Here is an 18,336-nt window from a genome sequence, read left to right as displayed (position 1 = left end):
TGAGATCCTTTCCGGGTAGAGTAATCTTGGTTGTAGGTTCTTCCCTTTCATCACTTTAAGTATATCATGCCACTCCCTTCTGGCTTGTAGAGTTACTGCTGAGAAGTTAACTGTTAACCTTATGGGAGTTCCCTTGTATGTTATTTGTCATTTTTCCCTTGCTGCTTTCAATAATTTTTCTTTGTCTTTAATTTTTGCCAGTTTGATTACTATGTGTCTCGGTGTGTTTCTCCTTGTGTTTATCCTGTATGGGACTCGCTGTGCTTCCTGGACTTGGGTGGCTATTTCCTTTCCCATGTTAGGGAAGTCTTCAACCATAATCTCTTCAAATATTTTCTCTGGTCCTTTCTCTCTCTCTTCTCCTTCTGGGACCCCTATAATGCGAATGTTGCTGCGTTTAATGTTGTCCCAGAGGTCTCTTAGCCTGTCTTCATTTCTTTTCATTCTTTTTTCTTTATTCTGTTCCACAGCAGTGAATTCCACCATTCTGTCTTCCAGGTCACTTATCCGTTCTTCTGCTTCAGTTATTCTGCTATTGATTCCTTCTAGTGTAGTTTTCATTTCAGTTATTGTATTGTTCATCTCTGTTTGTTTGTTCTTTAATTCTTCTAGGTCTTTGTTAAACATTTCTTGCATCTTCTCGATCTTTGCCTCCATTCATTTTCTGAGGTCCTGGATCATCTTCACTATCATTATTCTGAATTCTTTTTCTGGTTGGTTGCCTATCTCCACTTCATTTAGTTGTTTGCTTGGGTTTTACCTTTTTCCTTCATCTGGTACATAGTCCTCTGCCTTTTCATCTTGTCTGTCTTTCTGTGAATGTCATGTTTGTTTCACAGGCTTCAGAATCACAGTTCTTCTTGCTTCTGCTGTCTGCCCTCTGGTGGATGAGGCTATCTAAGAGGCTTGTGCAAGTTTCCTGATGGGAGGGACTGGTGGTGGGTAGAGCTGACTGTTGCTCTGGTGGGCAGAGCTCAGTAAAACTTTAATCTGCTTGACTGCTGATGGGTGGGGCTGGGTTCCCTCCCTGTTGGTTGTTTGGCCTGAGGCAACCCAACACTGGAGCCTACCTGGGCTCTTTTGTGGGGCTAATGGTGGACTCTGGGAGGGCTCACACCAAGGAGTACTTCCCAGAACTTCTGCTGCCAGTGTCCTTGTCCCCGAGGTGAGCCACAGCCACACAGCCCCCCCACCCCGCCTCTGCAGGAGACCCTCCAACACTAGCAGGTAGGTCTGGTTCAGTCTCCCCTGGCGACACTGCTCCTTCCCCTGGGCCCCGATGTGCACACTACTTTGTGTGTGTCCTCCAAGAGTGGAGTCTCTGTTTCCCCCAGTCCTGTTGAAGTCCTGCAATCAAATCCCACTAGCCTTCAAAGTCTGATTCTCTAGGAATTCCTCCTTCCGTTGCCGGACCCCCAGGTTGGGAAGCCTGACGTGGGGCTCAGAACCTTCACTCCAGTGGGTGGACTTCTGTGGTATAAGTGTTCTCCAGTTTGTGAGTCACCCACCCAGCAGTTATGGGATTTGACTTCACTATGATTGCGCCCCTCCTACCGTCTCATTGTGGTCTCTCCTTTGTCTTTGGATGTGGGTTATCTTTTTTGGTGAGTTCCAGTGTCTTCCTGTTGATTGTCCAGCAGCTAGTTGTGATTCTGGTCTTCTTACAGTAGGGAGAGAGAGCACGTCCTTCTACTCCGCCATCTTGGTTCAGGCCTAAAGGATCACTATATTGTTCATGAACAATTTTTATTCTTTACATCATCCTGAAATGAAACAATAATCAAAAAGAATACCTAATTATTCATTTACCATGCATTTATTACCTGCTATGTGCTATGTACTTTGCCAAGTTCTAAGGATGTTATAGTAAGAATAATAACAACAACAGCCAGTATTTATTGAATGCTTACTATGTGCCAGCCACTGTGCTGAGCACTTTATGTATGTTACTAATTTAATCCTAATTGTCCTGTCTAAGATGGGTTATTATCTCCTCCTTTCAGAGGAAGAAACTACCAGTGTAGAGTCCAAGATTTGAACCTAGGCAGTGTGAACCCAAAGTCCTCACTCTTAAGCATTGTATTATATTACACCCTTAATAGGATGAGATAAGAGACCTTCTGTCAGGGATCTGAAGGTTTTTGTGAGAAGACAGACATATACATGAATACTTGTAATGAATTGTGATAAGTCATAATAAAGAAGTCCAAGTGAGAGGTGAGAATCACCTGTGTGAGGGTAGTAACAGTGGAGATGGAGAAGAATTAGGCTGCGGCCAGATATAGATGGAAACATTGACAGGATTTAATGAATAAAATGGATGCTGGGTGGTTTCCTAATTGCCTAGCAGTTCAGTTAGGATCTGTCCCTGCCTTGAGCTTCTAGTAAGAAGTGAGCAGTGTTCAAAACAACAAGTAAGCATTTTATGTAGAGAAAGATTTCCTTCAATTTGAAGGCATGTCACAGAAACACTGCTACTTACAGACTTGACTCCAAAAGCTTTGAGAGTCATCTGATTCATATAGGATGGCAAAGTATACTTAAACTCTACTTTGCCTGGTGTAAAGTAGTGGTAAATCTCTACTAGCATTAGTTCATGGTGCTGGAGGCTAGAATTCCCATTCCTTTAATTAGATTTTCAGCTTTGATTACTGATAGGATACTTGGAATTGAAATTGTAACTCTATCTTGGTAATAGCTACAAGAATCTGAATTTGGATGTCAATAATGAAGGGTCCTATCATAAAGTGACTTTTTTTGGTGGGCTCTTCATCACATGGCTTAATAAATGCAGGAAACCAAAGGCGGTACAATTTATATTACTTTTCTTTTTCTTTACGTAACATTAAAAAAATAATTTTCAGATCTCCAGAGTGCAAATAAGTGAAAACGGATTATATGCTTATGTCTGAATGTATTGGGAGATGAGAGAAAATGTGTAAATTATTCAGATCATTTTTCAAAATAAGTATAAGAGTTTTTATTTCTTTGCCAAATGTATTTTCAAGTACAATGTATTTCATCTGAAAGGCTAAGTAGCATGACAAAAATTTATAGAAAAATTGTTGAGTTTGTCAAGAAAGTATATTTTTATGAGCAAAGGCTAAATTCCATACTCCTGAATTGTGCCTAGACCTTTCTGCTCTTACTTGTCAAATGCTTTTTCTATCCCAGGTCATCTTTATACAATCCTATTATTTGTGATATAGTGGAAAAACAGCCATAAATTGATTGCTAGTCGATATTAAGTTTTGATAACCTACAAATCATATCTTCCTCTCAGAAGGGCCTAAGGAACTGATTTGAAATTTAACTTTAGTCATCTAGAGGTCTGTTTTTGAGCAGCTTAGTGCATCACTGTAGTATATCCTAGATTCCTGTCCAATTCAATAGATGGAATGACTAAACTGTAGTCATCCTAGTTATGAGCTCATGAGCAAGAAGAAAGTAGTTAACCATCTTGCTGTATGTGAGCAGTGCGAGGGCAGGCAGACACGGTGCACCTTGACCACCTATTATGAAGCTTTTTGCTGCCATGTCAAGTGAAAGCGAGCTAATTGGGTGAAGCTGTGGAGCATGTTAGGGGCCTGGTAGAGGGTTGCTGTCTGACAGCTGAATGTCAGCAAAAGCCAGTCAAGTGTAGCTGAGAGACAGAGACCTGTCACAAAGTTCCCGCAGACTGGAGCACAGTTAGGGAGCTGAAATATGGTTCCGTCTCACTTTCTCCCTCATTGAATCCAAGCACCTTAAAAGATTTTCCACTGTATGTGTCAACTCTTGTTCTCTAAGCTGTTTCCTGGAACTGTCCTGCATTCAAATGATTGAACAAAAGATGCTAATGTTTAGCAAAGTGAATGTAAATTCCCTCTTTTCCCCTTTTCTGCCCAAGCAGAAGACATTCAACTCAAAGGAAACTTTGAAGGTTTACATCAAACAATTAGATTGCCTCTAAAGTTAGCTGATAATAGAATCTTTTTCTCAAGAGAGTATAAAAATTGAAAATTAAAGAGGATAAGCAATGCATTTTTCTCTGATATAGAAAACCTAGCTCAAGAGAGCTAGGATTCTGGTCTGGGTGTCTTGTGAATGGACACTTGCCAAGGTAACTGTCCTCTTGTCTTTTTGTCCCAGGCTTCTTTCCTTCATTTTCAGAGCGGCCTAAGGTGAAATGCCGTGATGACACTCACCAGAAAGTTGGGAAAGATAAACACAGAAAGGAACAGTGAGGTTCCTTCTGAAACTTTGGACACTTTAGAAAGGAGAAATCAGAGAAAGTTAGAATTAAAGAATGAAAATTAAACTTTGTGAAGGAAAAATATTTTTCAGAGAGAGAAAAGTTTTATATCAAAACATGCCCTCCTGTTGGCTTTCTTTGGAATATGGATTAGAAGCAGTCCATTTGGTGAACAATAAGCAAACATACGGCGTGCCTGCGATGTGCCGGTCACTAGTCAAGCCACTGATAATACACAAATAAACAAACAAACAAACTAGCCTATGCCTCCAAGGAAGGGACACTCCAAGGCAGCACTGACCATTAGGACTTACTGTGATGGTGGAGCCATGGCTTTTGAGCACGTGGAGGGCAGCTAGTGTGACTGAGGAACTCTAATTTTTAATTTTACATTAAATTAAATTTTAATTAATTTAAAATTAAGCAATTACATGTGGCCAGTGGCTACTGTATTAAACACCACAAATTAAGCAAACAGCAGATTGTGACGCTGTGCTATTATAAAAGCAGTATGTGTGGGATGTTTCTATAATGCAAAGAAGGGGCACATAACCCAAATGTGGGGGGTTAGAAGGCAGGGGGAGTTTGAGGGCAAGGTGATACCTGAGGTGAGCTGTGAAAACTGTCAAAGCCTGACAAAGAAGTCTCCTTTTAAATAGAAAAAGCAGTGTGAAACAAAGTCTCTGAGATAGGAGAAGGCAGGGCTTTCTTCAGGATCAGTGTTTTGATTAGTACTGGGGGGCAAAGGTGGCTTATGAGAAATTGCCTTAATGTAATGGTAGTCACTGAGTACTCTACCAAGCAGGTTATCCCACAGGTCACAGAACAGGAGGTCTCACAGACGAAATTAGGATCCTCAGACCACATGGTTTCAATTTGTCGATAAAACACACAGTAAGAAGTGGAAGGTAGGGAGCCAGCAGGGAGATGGACCATACTCCCTGATGCCTTGCTTTTATGGTGTTCATATGACCTCTCTCTCGGCTACATTAGCCTTCTCCATTCTTTGTGAGGTTGTGAGGACCAGGGTGGAGGTTTGAGAAAGGGGGATTGGGTGACCGAAGGTGCCTGGGACCACTTATCCACACTTGCCTTGACAAATACTCCTGGCCAGTCATTGTAGCTTGCCACTTAGGTAGCTGGACAGCTCTGGGTTTATCTGCAGTTCTGGGGGCAGTTTGAGGATGACATTAGCCTAGAGGTGACCCATCTCTCCCTCTGTCCTTCCCTTTCTATCTGTAAGGAGCCTGTCCTACAGGGTACTAATTTACAATCTATTCCTATCGTGTGGATTCTGCCTCTGTCTGACACTACCGGCTGATTCGTTCTCTGTGCTTAACACTTATGAGTTAACATCTAGCCTATTTTTTCTCATCTTCAAGAGCAACTTTGAATATTCTCAAATAATAAGCATGTATACAATAACACAGACATGAAGTAGGAGATAGAGATAAGCCTGAAGGGATGACTTGTTTACAAAAATTAAAAGTGCATTTATAAGCTAGAGAAAGTGACAAGGCACTTAAGTAACTGATGAAAAATTTTAGTAAAGAGCTTTGAAACCTATGTCAAAATCATTTTCTTGTGGATACCCTACCCTGAACCTGAGCTGCGTTTCAAAGTCAAGGCCCTTGTGAAAAAGTGGCGTGCAGGCTCTTCGGGAGTTAATGTGAGCGAGGGCTTTGGTGACAGTTGAAGGACTAGCAGAGGTTTTGTGGGCAGGTGCCCAGAGGTGGCGATGGAAATGGAGTGAACGGCCTAGTGCTTCTCCTCCGTGCAGGCCTAGGGACTGACATCTGGAAATAGATGCCTACAGGTGGAAGCTGAAAGAAATGTTTCATGACAGACAGTGTGAGACACTGGGTTCCAGTCAGAGTTGCCACAGTTTTCAGACGACAGAGAGGGAAGGGTGGGTGTAGGGCCAGTGCTGGGTAGAGATGTCACCCGTATGGCACTGTGAGCCCGTCTCCTAATATGTTGGAGGCAGAGCCTGATGGAGGGATTGCAGGCACCCAGCAACTCTTGACGGGGAGGTTGAGGTCATGTGTAAGCAGGTCAGGGAAGAACCAGGGGAATATGACTCATTACTGGGGCCTTATTTGTGTCCATGGAACAATGTGTCTGGCAAACTCTCAGCGCCATTGTGCATCAAAACGTAACACTAGGAAAACAGCCGATGTGTGATTTTAGAGCATTGAGAAAATTGTAATTTAAGGAGAACTGGCTCAGGACACAGGTAGTTAAGGACAGGGTGAACTCTCTAAGGGCAGAGAATTTTTTTGGTGTGTACTTCACTGCTGTCCCAGTACCAAGAACAGTGTCTGACACTTTATAGGCACTTGTAGTTAAATCTTTGATTTTATTCTTTTAATAGATAACTATTAAAAGAATTAATGAATAGAGCTAATTTAGGATACTAATGGTGAGTGTGGGTTTAGGTATGCCTTATGCCTTATGCAACCATGGGGAAAGTCTGTCATATGGAATTGGTCATGTAGGGAGCAGATTCTTGAGATACAACCTATAGCTATATTATTTTGGAATTTTGTGGTTGCTGCATTATTCTCACAATTCAATAAGATGTTCTCGCTAGAGATGGGTTCAGTTTGAGACTGCTGGAAATGGCCTGGTTCTATCAGAAGTAACATTCCTGTCTATCATGTAAAGGAAATGTCATTGCCAGCTAAGTGGTTTGTTTTGGAACATACTCCCCAGTGCTTGTTGTGATTTGAAGGCATTCCACACATGTGAACTCCAGGTCACATGATTTGTCTTACTTCTGAAGTGCCCCTCTCTCACTGAAAAATAGAGAGGCCACATTCTTTCAGCTGAATATAACCAGTCCCTCCAGAAAGGCCCAGCTGTAGCACTGGTCAGAGGGTCAACAGCCCTGGAGGATATAGGACTGATCCCTTGGGTGGTCAGTGGGGGAATCAAGACTGTTTGCAACATCTCGTGAAGAATTGCTGGGGATTCTAGGTGTGATATAGTGGAGTAATGAGGGAACGTGGTTTAAACCAGCAGTGGAAAGGAGGGGCATGGAAAAAATGGGTTTCAACTTTTAAAATGTGAATTTATTGCTAATTTTGTTGAAATATGTGACTGACACAATGTTAGTAAGATTTAGGAAAATCGTCTTTCATACACCTTTAAATTTTAGATGATTTTTCCTTCCTTCTGCCCCCTTTACCTGAGTGCATGCGTGGTCAGTAATTCCACTCAGAGAAAAACATGTTGCTAAAAGGTCAAAGTTTATAGCTTCCAGATTATTACTAATTTTTGACATTGGATAAAAGGAGCTTATAACTTTAAGAGGAAATTCTTCAGTAATGAAAAAGTGGTCAGCAAACTTTTGCCTAATAGTTCCCAGAGAGAGTGTGACATGTGTACATTTTGACCACAGAAGTTGTAGTTTGGCAGCTGGAATTGCTATTTGGAGTAAAATGAAGGCACACAAGTTGTTAAGTAGCCACTCTACATAAAGAACTGCGTTTGTGCAGAGTAGAGGTACAAGTTATTTCATAAAATTATTTGTGTATTGTAGACTTAATGTCAGATTGTGGATATGAGTTAGATAACTGAAAATGTTGAAATAACAGAGTGTTCTCAGCTAAATTAAAATCTGATTTTCAGAACTTGCAAAACACTTGGTTCAAAACCTCCCCTCTGAGACCTTTAACAAACCAATTACATTTCATTTTGACCACACAGTTCAGAGTCCTAACTATACTAAAATATGGGTTTCAGTGTATACAAAATTAGTCTTTTTTTAATGAAGGGTTTTTAGTTACAAAAGTAAGGCATGCTTGTTGTAGATAATTAGAAAATACAGAAGTTTAGGGAAAAAAGTTCCTACAATGTCAGTACCTCACAAAAGTATCATATGTAATTTTGCACATCTCCTTTTCACTCATATAGTCTTGCTTAGGGGTGGGCAAAGCACAGCCTGTGGACCAAATCTACTTGCCACCTGTTTTTGTATAGCCTGAGAACTAAGAATGGTTTTTACATTTTTTTTTTTTTTTTTTTTTTTTTTTTTTTGCGGTATGCGGGCCTCTCACTGCTGTGGCCTCCCCCGTTGCGGAGCACAGGCTCCGGACGCGCAGGCCCAGCGGCCATGGCTCACGGGCCCAGCCGCTCCGCGGCACATGGGATCCTCCCAGACCGGGGCACGAACCCGTATCCCCTGCATCGGCAGGCGGACTCTCAACCACTGCGCCACCAGGGAGGCCCGGTTTTTACATTTTTAAATGTTTGAAAAATGAATGAAAAGAAGATTAATATCTCACGATGTGAAAAATGTGTTAAATTCAAATTTCAGCATTCATAAATGCACTTTTATTGGAACATGGCCAGACTAATTCATTTACATATATTGTCTATAGTTGCTTTGGGGCTACAACAGCAGAGTTTAGTACTTGCAACAGAGAGCATATGGCTTGCAAAGCATAAAATATTTATCTGATCCTTTACAGAAAAAGGCTTCTGACTCCTGGTCAAGCTTAAGCATTTGTCCATGTTATCCAACCGTTTATAACTGTAAATTTTACAGCCATATAATACTCCATCAAGTGGCTATAGCTTACTTAAATGTACTTCTATTGTTGAGTATGGGATTATTTCCAGTTTTTGTCTGTTATTAATATTAGTAAACTAATCATAAATGGAATTGTTGGGTCAAATGGTATTAACTATTTCAAGACAGTTGCCAAGTTATAGTCCAAATGGTTCTATCAATTTATACAATCACTAGCAATTTATGAATGCCTGTTTTATAATGCCTTCACTAACATTTAGTATCATAATCTTTTAAATTGAATTTTGTTTGGCAATAAACATCTCATTTTCCTTTACAGTTTTGATTACTATTGGCGGTTACCATTTTTCCCATTTATTTGTTAATCAGCTGTATTTTGACCTCTCTGAACTGCCACTTCAGAGCCTTTGTTCATGATTCAGTAGTTTTAAGGATAAAAAACATGGAAAGAAAATTTTGGGCTTTCAAAGCTTTTTCCTCATAATGCATGCTCGAATTTATTCCCTTTTTCTAAAAATAATTAACAGTTTTCTTGTGATTCCCTTTCCAGAAAGAAAAAAAGATATGTGTATGCATGTATGTGTTTATACCTTTTTTTTTTTTTTGGTCACTCCACACAGCTTATGGAATCTTAGTTCCCAGATCAGGGATCGAACCCAGGGCCCCTGCAGTGGAAGCGCGGAGTCCTAACCACTGGACTGCCAGGGAATTCCCTATACTTATTTTTTTTTAATACAAATGGGTTCTTTCTCTTTATACACACACACACAGAGTGTCTTGAACCTTCTTCTTTCACTTGGACATATTTCTACATCAGTACTTACATATTTACATCAGTTTTGAAAATTGTTATATGATATGGTTGTATCATACTTCACTTAAATAACACTCAGTTGATGGACCCTTTAGTTTCATTTATAAAATGTTTTCCTAAAAAATGCTTCGATGAATACATCTGTATGCTCATCTTGGTGAGCTTTTGTGAGTGTAGCCATAGAAAAAATGCCTAGCAGTAGAATTGCTGGATCAAGGCAGGTGCAACCTTCCTGAAAGATTGCACCAGCATACAGCTCTGCCTACGTGGTAGGAACTTGCCTGTTTCCCTCTCTTAGCAGTGGGTATCATCAGACATCTAAATTTTTGGCTATCTGATAGGTGAAAAGCAAGCTTTCATTGTCATGTTTTGTGTTGCATTTCTTTTAATTATGAATGAGGTTTAGCTCTTTTTCATATGTTTATTGGTTATTGTATTTCTGCGTCCTCCACCAAATAGCCAATGTATATCTGAGGCGGAGGCTGTCAGTGGCTTCCTGATCTCTTTTCTCTTTTCTTTGTAACAAAACCTCTATTACCCAGGCCATTCAGGGAGGGAAAAAGCTACATATTTCAGACTCCCCTGAAACTAAGTTAGCCATATGACTAAGTTCTGGCCAATGGGGTGTAAACAGAAATATTCTGATTTTAGGAAGTGTTTTCAAATGTAAGTGATACCTCCTCCTTTACTCCATCCTTCTTTCTTCTGGCTAGAATGCAGATATAATGGCTGGAACTTGAGCAACCATTTTGGACCCTGAGGTGGAAGCTACATACTGAGGCTGTGGAGCCCAAGATAGAAGCAGTCTGGATTCCTGGTAGATTCATATAGCCATATCAGAGAGAAATAAACTTCTATCTTATTAAAGCCACCAACATTTTGAGTTTTCTGTTACAGCTGAACCCAATATTAATAAATACACTGTCCCAAGCCTATTTTCCAGTTAGGTTCTTCTTTTTCTTGATTTGCATGAGCCTTTTGTGAATTAAGAAAGTCACTCTATGGCTATCATGTGTGTTGCGCATATTTTTATCAGCTTGTCATTTCAGTTTTGCAATGGCATTTTTCTGTATAGTGTGCTTAAGTTTTTATTTATTCAGTTTTGTCCCTTTCTGTATACTTGAGTTTATGGATATATATTTACATTTCAAATTCTCTCTGTGTTTGTTTGAAAATATACATTCTTAAGATACAGGGGGAACATGGTCTCTTTTGCATTTTCCGGCCATTTCTGGCATTCTCTACTGTCAGGTATACCAGAATTGTCAGGAAAGGAGCAGACTGGGAGCACAGGGGTGTGAAGGAAAGTAGGAAAAGAAAGAACAAAAGCCATCTGGGAAAATTCTTTGACTCTTCTTTCCAACCTCAATCATGTCAGGAAATCTAAACATCTAAGAGAAGAAAATGGGAATTGTTATCTTGTCAGGCATAAGACACCTTTAAAGTAATTTAAAAATAAAGTTTAAATGTTCTAGTGTAATTTAAAACTTCAGTGCTGAGTTTTATCTCTGAATATAACAACACATAAGCTTCTTTGGTGAAAGGGCTAGAACTTTTATTTTATGTAAATGTCATAAAATCTATTTATTTACTCCACTACCATGGACATTCAAATGGACTATGAGAAAATATATTTACCAAAAATATAAACATCTACTTTTAATCTCTAGTACAACGTGTGTGCTTTTATTTTCCAGTTTCACAGAGATTTGTTGAGCCCTTACTGTCTTTATGAAGCAGCTCTGGATATAAATAAGCCTGAGACCATGTCTTCCTTGGGTGGCATGATGAGGTAGTGGCCAAGCATAAGGGGAGAAGAATCATGGATCAAGAATCATGTCCCTTTTCACCACTGACCAAGCGTCTGTGCAACGTGCAGTAGTTTTTTCCGCTCTTGTGAGCCCTAGTTCTTCGACTGTGAGATGGGGTAATAGTAATACCTTCTCATTGAGTGGCTTTGAGAATTGAGATAATGCCTATAAAGCTAAACCTAGCACAGTACCTGACATATATGTTCACACGTTAGCTATAATTAAAAATTTGGAATTTATTATCACTTGAGAAGAGTAGAAAGAGAGGTGAAGGGGAGCTACTGTATGTTATGCATTTTTGTGTATATTATTTCATTTAATTCTTATAACAACTCCATGAGGGATGTTTCTTCTTATGCTATGGATAGGATGCAGGCTCACACAGGTTAAGTAACATGTCTAAGATCACATAGTGAATACATGGCAGACTCAAGTTTGGAACCCGAGGCCTCTTCAGTTTCAAAGCCCATATTCTTTCCACTATACTGTGCTACTTTTAATTGTGACATAATGTGCATATACATGAAATAACCAAATATCAAACCAAAACCATGAAGTAATAACATGAGTGGTTTCATTCATTCATCAGTTAGAAATCTTATTTCCAGATACTCTGCTAAGTGCTAGCAATACAAAATCATGATTCCATTACACTAGGTGCTCTTGTTTTCTGGGGAGATAAAAGTATACAAATAAGTGAAAATGGAAAAATAAATATTCATAAAGGAATGCCAACGTGTGATTGAATATAGCAGCTAACTGTAGTTGGGGAAGGGTGGGGCAAGGATCTGGAAAGGCCTTACAAGGAGGGGAACCTTGACAGAGTCTGAAAGGTGGAGAAGGCATTTACCCCACATAGGGTAGAAGTGTATCCCAGACAGTGGACAGACCGGAGGCAGGTGTGAACTATGGAACATCATATTTCCTGACTCACAAGTTCCATGTAACTGGATTACAGAGTACAAGTGAGGAAATGCTAGATGAGGCTGGACAAGGAAGTAAAGTGCTTGTGAACCAGGCTGCACACAGCTGCAGTGTCACATGGCAAAGGGCATGCCTATAAGGAAGCCTGAAGAATCGAAGCCATAATTCAATTAATCTACCACATTAACCATGTTGTTGAGGCTGAAACTGAAGCAGTCTGTCTTAAGAGCTTTGGCTCTTGAACCAGTGCTGAATGTCTGCTTGAGGACTAAATTGTTGTGGTGTGAATCAAGTTGATAATTAATGTCTTCTACCTCTCTTTTCTGATTTGTTTCTACCTCCATATTGCCCTTCCTTCTTGATCTCTAGGTACCCAGACCTCTCAGGTTGTTTTCTTCTATCTGGAGACTCCTTTACACTGCTCTGCTGACTGACTCACATATCCCCACCTAGGCTATCTTGTTGTCACTGAGCTAAAGAGCCAAACTGGTCTGTACTAAGATTTAATAACTTATGGAGAGAGGAATGCATAAAATATTTCTGCGGCTTTGGCATTGGTAACTAAAAGTTAGAATTGATAATTACAAGGAATAAATATTTAATGATGTGGTAGCAGGTGTATATATGTATATGTATATATATATACACACATATATATGCATATTAGCAAGTATATGTGTGTAGATATATTTATCAGGTACATGTATATGTGTGTGTGTGGATGGATGGAGAGGTAGATAGACAGACAGACATATCTCAGGTACATAACTGAGCATTCCTCAAGAGAAGACTGTATATGTAATTATTGTCAACTTGGTTTGTCTGCGTAAACTGCAGCATCCTATGAGGCCAGCACAGCAGAACTGGAAAACAGACAGGTAAAATTTGGTTAACTAACTTGAAGTATTCTGTGTTCTGAGTACTAAGACTCTAGTGGTAAGAACATATTAGGAGCTAAAGTAGAAATGGCGAGGGAGCCTCATTGTAAGGCCCTCTGTGGGTACTTTGATTCCTTCATCAGTTTACGTAGAGCTGCACACTCTACTTAAAATCAGTCAATAATTTACAGGGCTTAAAACATCATCCTGGAGGTCGAAGTAATGAAAAATGTATCAGAATTTAATTGCATATAGCCACATCATCTAAACTGTGGCTAATTTTATCATCTCTTTGGCTTTTTTTAAGAACCATGTGCAGTATGTATTCCTTCCCCTTAAGAACGGCCCATCCATATCCCCTCAAAATCTTAAGAATTATGTTTGGGAACTCTGATTTCTGGGTTAAATTATTCACAAAAGTTAGGTGTTAACCTTATATCATATGTCATCATGGGTTGGAATCATGGTGGACCTGTAGAACTTCAGAGCTGGAAAGAGTCTAGCTCCTCATTTTATAGGCAAGGGAAGTGAGAACTAGGAAGACTAATTCACTTGCCTAAATGACCCAGCTAGATTATAGCAGAACTGGGAGGGAAAAATATAGTCTTCTGATCTCCAATCTAATACTCTTTCCATCATACTATGTGACTGGCATAATCTCCTTGCAATACTATTCAGGCTTACTAAATCGCATCACTCCTCATTTTTTATAATACTAGATTCTAGAAGACTTAACTTGATCATAAATGCTACACAGGAGACAAATGGCTTAGTGTCATTGTTTCAGAAGCCTTGGTCTGCAAAGTGGCTTTGATTTATAGATAGTTTATTGAGTCGTTATCTTATTATTACACTAATGCTTTATTTTTGTTGTTGAAAAAAACACCCTTAGAAAATGAAGATATTAAAGTCTTGAAAAATGGTTAATGGACATGTCTAATTACTGTATTTCATAAGATTTCTAAAATGCAGAAATTTAGTAGGCACATTTTGTATTGTGAATATATATTTAGCTGATGGACTGTAACAGTTCAAATAGAATCATTTACAGCTTATTGAGTAAATAAAAGTGCCTCCATAAAGATTCACATGACACCTAGCTTTTATTTAAGGTAACTAATTTCTTTTTTAAAAATTGCTTAAATTTGGATTTACATGAGAGACTACCAGAACACCTCAGCAGTTCAGAAAGTAGCTTAAATGAGCACAGATTAAAATATAACATCAGATGGTGAATATTCACTTTTAAAAAAATAAATTTATTTATTTTATTTATTTATTTTTGGCTGTGTTGGGTCTTCGTTGCTGCGCGTGGGCTTTCTGTAGTTGTGGCGAGTGGGGGCTACTCTTTGTTGCAGTGCGCGGGCTACTCATTGCGGTGGCTTCTCGTTGCAGAGCACGGGCTCTAGGTGCGCGGGCTTCAGTAGTTGTAGCTTGCAGGCTCTGGAGCACAGGCTCAGTAGTTGTGGCGCATGGGCTTAGTTGCTCCGTGGCATGTGGGATCTTCCGGAACCAGGGCTTGAACCCGTGTTCCCTGCGTTGGCAGGTGGATTCTTAACCACTGTGCTACGAGGGAAACCCTGAATATTAACTTTTAATGGTCTCTAATAAAAAGTTATTTAACTCTCTTTTACTCTCTGTGTTATATTAAAAGTGTTATGATAGGGCTTCCCTGGTGGTGCAGTGGTTGAGAGTCCGCCTGCCGATGCAGGGGACATGGATTCGTGCCCCGGTCCAGGAAGATCCCACATGCCGCGGAGCGGCTGGGCCCCTGAGCCATGGCCGCTGAGCCTGCGCGTCCGGAGCCTGTGCTCTGCAATGGGAGAGGCTACAACAGTGAGAGGCCCGCGTACCGCAAAAAAAGAAGTGTTATGATATATTTCTGAATATTATTTGTAACAAGAAAAATAGTTCATATTTACTTGTTATTTTAACATCCTATTTTCAAATCAAGATTTCACCAGAATTTTTGCTTGTTTGTTTTTAAGCTATTAAGTGACTTAAAATCAAATTTTATCCTATTTCATGAAAAAGATTATTTTCTAGCAGTGTATGAAGTGTAGCAAATGACCTCAGTAACAGAAAAATAATTGTTTTCATTTACACAAAAGTAAGTCTGTTTACTTGATGGAAGGCCTATCTTTTGAGGGGTGAAAGTCTTGAAAGAAATCTCTTTTTTAAGATTATTTCCCATGTTTAGGACATAAGGTCAGAAGACAGTATGCAAAAAGTGAGACTCTGACTTGAAATACTAGAGAAATACTCAATACCCCATTTCAAGGTTATTTAGTCAAAAATGTTATATTAGATTTTTAAAAATGCTTTCAGACAACATGGTGGGAAATAGGCATTTGAAAAAGTAAGATCAGAAAAGGCAAAAGAGGGGCCCCTTTGTAGAGTTCCAAGATCCACTGAATATATTAAGGGGAGATGGGCAGTTGGAGACCTCCCTGAAGGATGTGTAACGAGTTAGGTTGATGGACTCATAAGAAAAGAAAAGGAAACTTCAAGTACAGAATATAGATTTGAGTAAAATATATATCCATCTATCTAACACTGCAAAACAGGCATGGTTGGTCAGTTTGGCACAGTTGCCTTTCTCTAGTCTAAAGCATCAAGAAGAAAATACTCGCAGAGAGTAGGTGACCTTCCTTGGTCTGATTCTGCACACTCCTCTCTTTTCATATATAATTTTTTTAGACCAGAATTTGAAGTATTTATAAAGATGTAACAACAAAATTTTGAAGGCTGCCTGACAATATTTTTTATCACAATAAATAGTATGATTGCCCCACCATCTCCTGCTCTTCCATTATTCCTCTCACCCCTAAGTCTGGCAGAATCAGTTAGTAGATGGCATTGTAGTCTTTACAGCAGCAAAATCAATCAAGTAATAACACTTCCAATTCAGATACGCGGCTAAAAAAAAATCACCAAAGATGGTTCTAGCAGCAGGAAAAGTGCAGGAATCTATACCTCGAGCCGCTGACGTAATGAGATGCCTCTGTTCTGGTTCTGGACTGATATGCTTAGGCCCAGCATTAAGGTTCTGCAAGTGAAACCTCATCCGTGCTTCTAATCAGGGTCAACACAAGACCTCAGGAGTTCTTTTCCTTCTGCAAGGATAAGCTAAATCCTCTCCTTCATAAAGCCATTCAAGTGGTCATTTTAGGTGAGTTTTTTTTTTTTTTTAACTTCCAGCAGAACAAGAGATGATTTCCGTCAGCTGTAGGCTTGCAGTGGAAGTATCAAGAAATCAAAAGAACGGAGATCAAAGAAAATTGCTGAACTAGGTGTTAGATGCAGCCATTGATTTTTCTCCAGTTGTAGTTTAAAAAAAATCCACAAAAATGGTAACACATACAACAGTTGAATTTCTAATACGTTCCTAAAGCCAGAGATAGCTTCCTTCTTGTTTTCACATGTAGAAACGGTTTTGTGTAACATGACATAATAAAGCAGATCCTTAGAGTTCACGCTATTTTGTTGTCAAAACCATAAGAGAATCTACCAAAAAGATGTTTGTGTGTTTTTAAAAAAAAACTCTGCAGTATAAAAAGTGGTTTATAGTGGATACACTTATGACTACACTTATCTCAGCAACATTTATTTGCTGGGAATGTGGAAAACCCTGATATACAATTGATTACTATTTTCCTACTATCTATAAAAGCCATAAAATAACACCTATCTGCTTTACTGGTAAAATTTCATTTATGTTAAAGGCTAACTACTGTTTACTGGTACTACATAAGGCTTAAATTATAGCTTCAACAAAATATTCTGTTTTTAAGTACTTAATGAGTGTGTGGGTTTCTTAAGTTTGATTTCCAGTAGTTTCTGGGTAACTGTAATGTTTTAAAATATGTGACAAATTGTTTTCATGTTGCACTCCCATATTTTGATACATGATTTCCAAATACTCGTAACAGAAACAGTCTTTATTAAAACAGAGTGGCAGTATTATTAAAAGTAAAGACAAAAAGTTCATCTCACTGGCATTTTATATGTTGGTGTGCTGTTTTCTATAAGGCACTAGGATTAACTTGTTTTTCTTTGTACTATGTTGTTCAATTAAATAAGTCCCCCGGCTGATAACTTAAAAAACATAAGTATCCATAGTTCATTTTCTAAGCAGTCTAATCTCCCAATTATATAGCATATATTATATAGCATAATGAGAAAACATTATTAGCATTGGTTTCTGTAATTTGCCAGCGGATGGAAGCAGAGGTAAAAATGCCTGATTGCACCGACCCTTTGATTCAATAACTTGATAAAAGTTTTATACCAAGTTTTAATGTCTAGGCAAACACCTGATGTCCTGACAAGTTTATGATATAGAACAAATGAGGTTCAATCACAACTTGGAAAATAATTTCATATTTATGTATTATCATATAGATTATTTAAGTGACAATTTCCACCCCATTCCATATTACAGTGATTCTTAGTCCACTTCTCTGTTTATGGTATCAGAGTCTGTTTAAGAGTCTTCAATTCTATGTTTATTATTCTTTTCTTTTTTATATCATAGACAGGATCACAAGACCGTTCAAATCTCTCCATTCCTTCAAGAGCTGCTCTTCCTGCTGACACAGTTTATGTTGGGAATTTTTTGCTGTTGAAAGCTGAACCTGACACAACTTACACTTCCTTAAAGGAGACACTTATAAATCCTGCGCCCGTGTCGTCATCTCAGTCCTCTCCAGTGATGTCTGCTACTGCCAACAGACCAGCTCAGATTGGATTATGACTTTATGAAATAAAAAGGATGCAGGAAGAGTTAACAGTACAATTAAAATTGTTTTGAAGGGGGATTTTCTTACCAGTTGAATTTTGTTTCAGCACAAGTGGCCGTGGGTTTTTAAAAATTGTGTGATACCTTGATGTGTGCAGGTATCTATGTCTCCTTGAATAATGAAATAACCAACTTCTTTTCCCTCTAAGTTTTATTTATTACCACAGTTGCTCATTTTTATGTAACATATTTTTAAATGTTAAAGAATGACACATTTTGGGTAATTTCCTTCAGACTTAAAAAAATCAATAAGCCATTTTAGTCTCTATCTATCAAAGTTGTTTCATACTTGTCTATTTTAAAGCAGGACTGCAATACTTTAATAGGATTGAGAGAG

General features: G+C 38.9%; 1 protein-coding gene across 1 annotated transcript in view; it reads left to right on the top strand.

The window, feature by feature from the left end:
- Positions 1-17,954, top strand: part of CCDC171 (coiled-coil domain containing 171) — a gene marked incomplete at its 3' end in the record, with an annotated part of 345,924 nt that extends 327,970 nt beyond the window's left edge. Inside the window, exon 26 of the mRNA XM_082603964.1 lies at positions 17,736-17,954. Coding sequence (XP_082460090.1) covers positions 17,736-17,954 — 219 coding nt within the window. The remainder of the gene's footprint in view (positions 1-17,735) is intronic.
- Between the last annotated feature and the right edge of the window lie 382 nt (positions 17,955-18,336).

This window comes from Mesoplodon mirus (assembly GCF_964341445.2).
Source record: "Mesoplodon mirus genome assembly, chromosome: 1".
In the NCBI taxonomy this organism is placed as follows: domain Eukaryota; kingdom Metazoa; phylum Chordata; class Mammalia; order Artiodactyla; family Ziphiidae; genus Mesoplodon; species Mesoplodon mirus.
The sequence above is the reverse complement of the archived record's forward strand: the minus strand, read 5'-3'. Positions and strand labels throughout refer to the sequence as shown.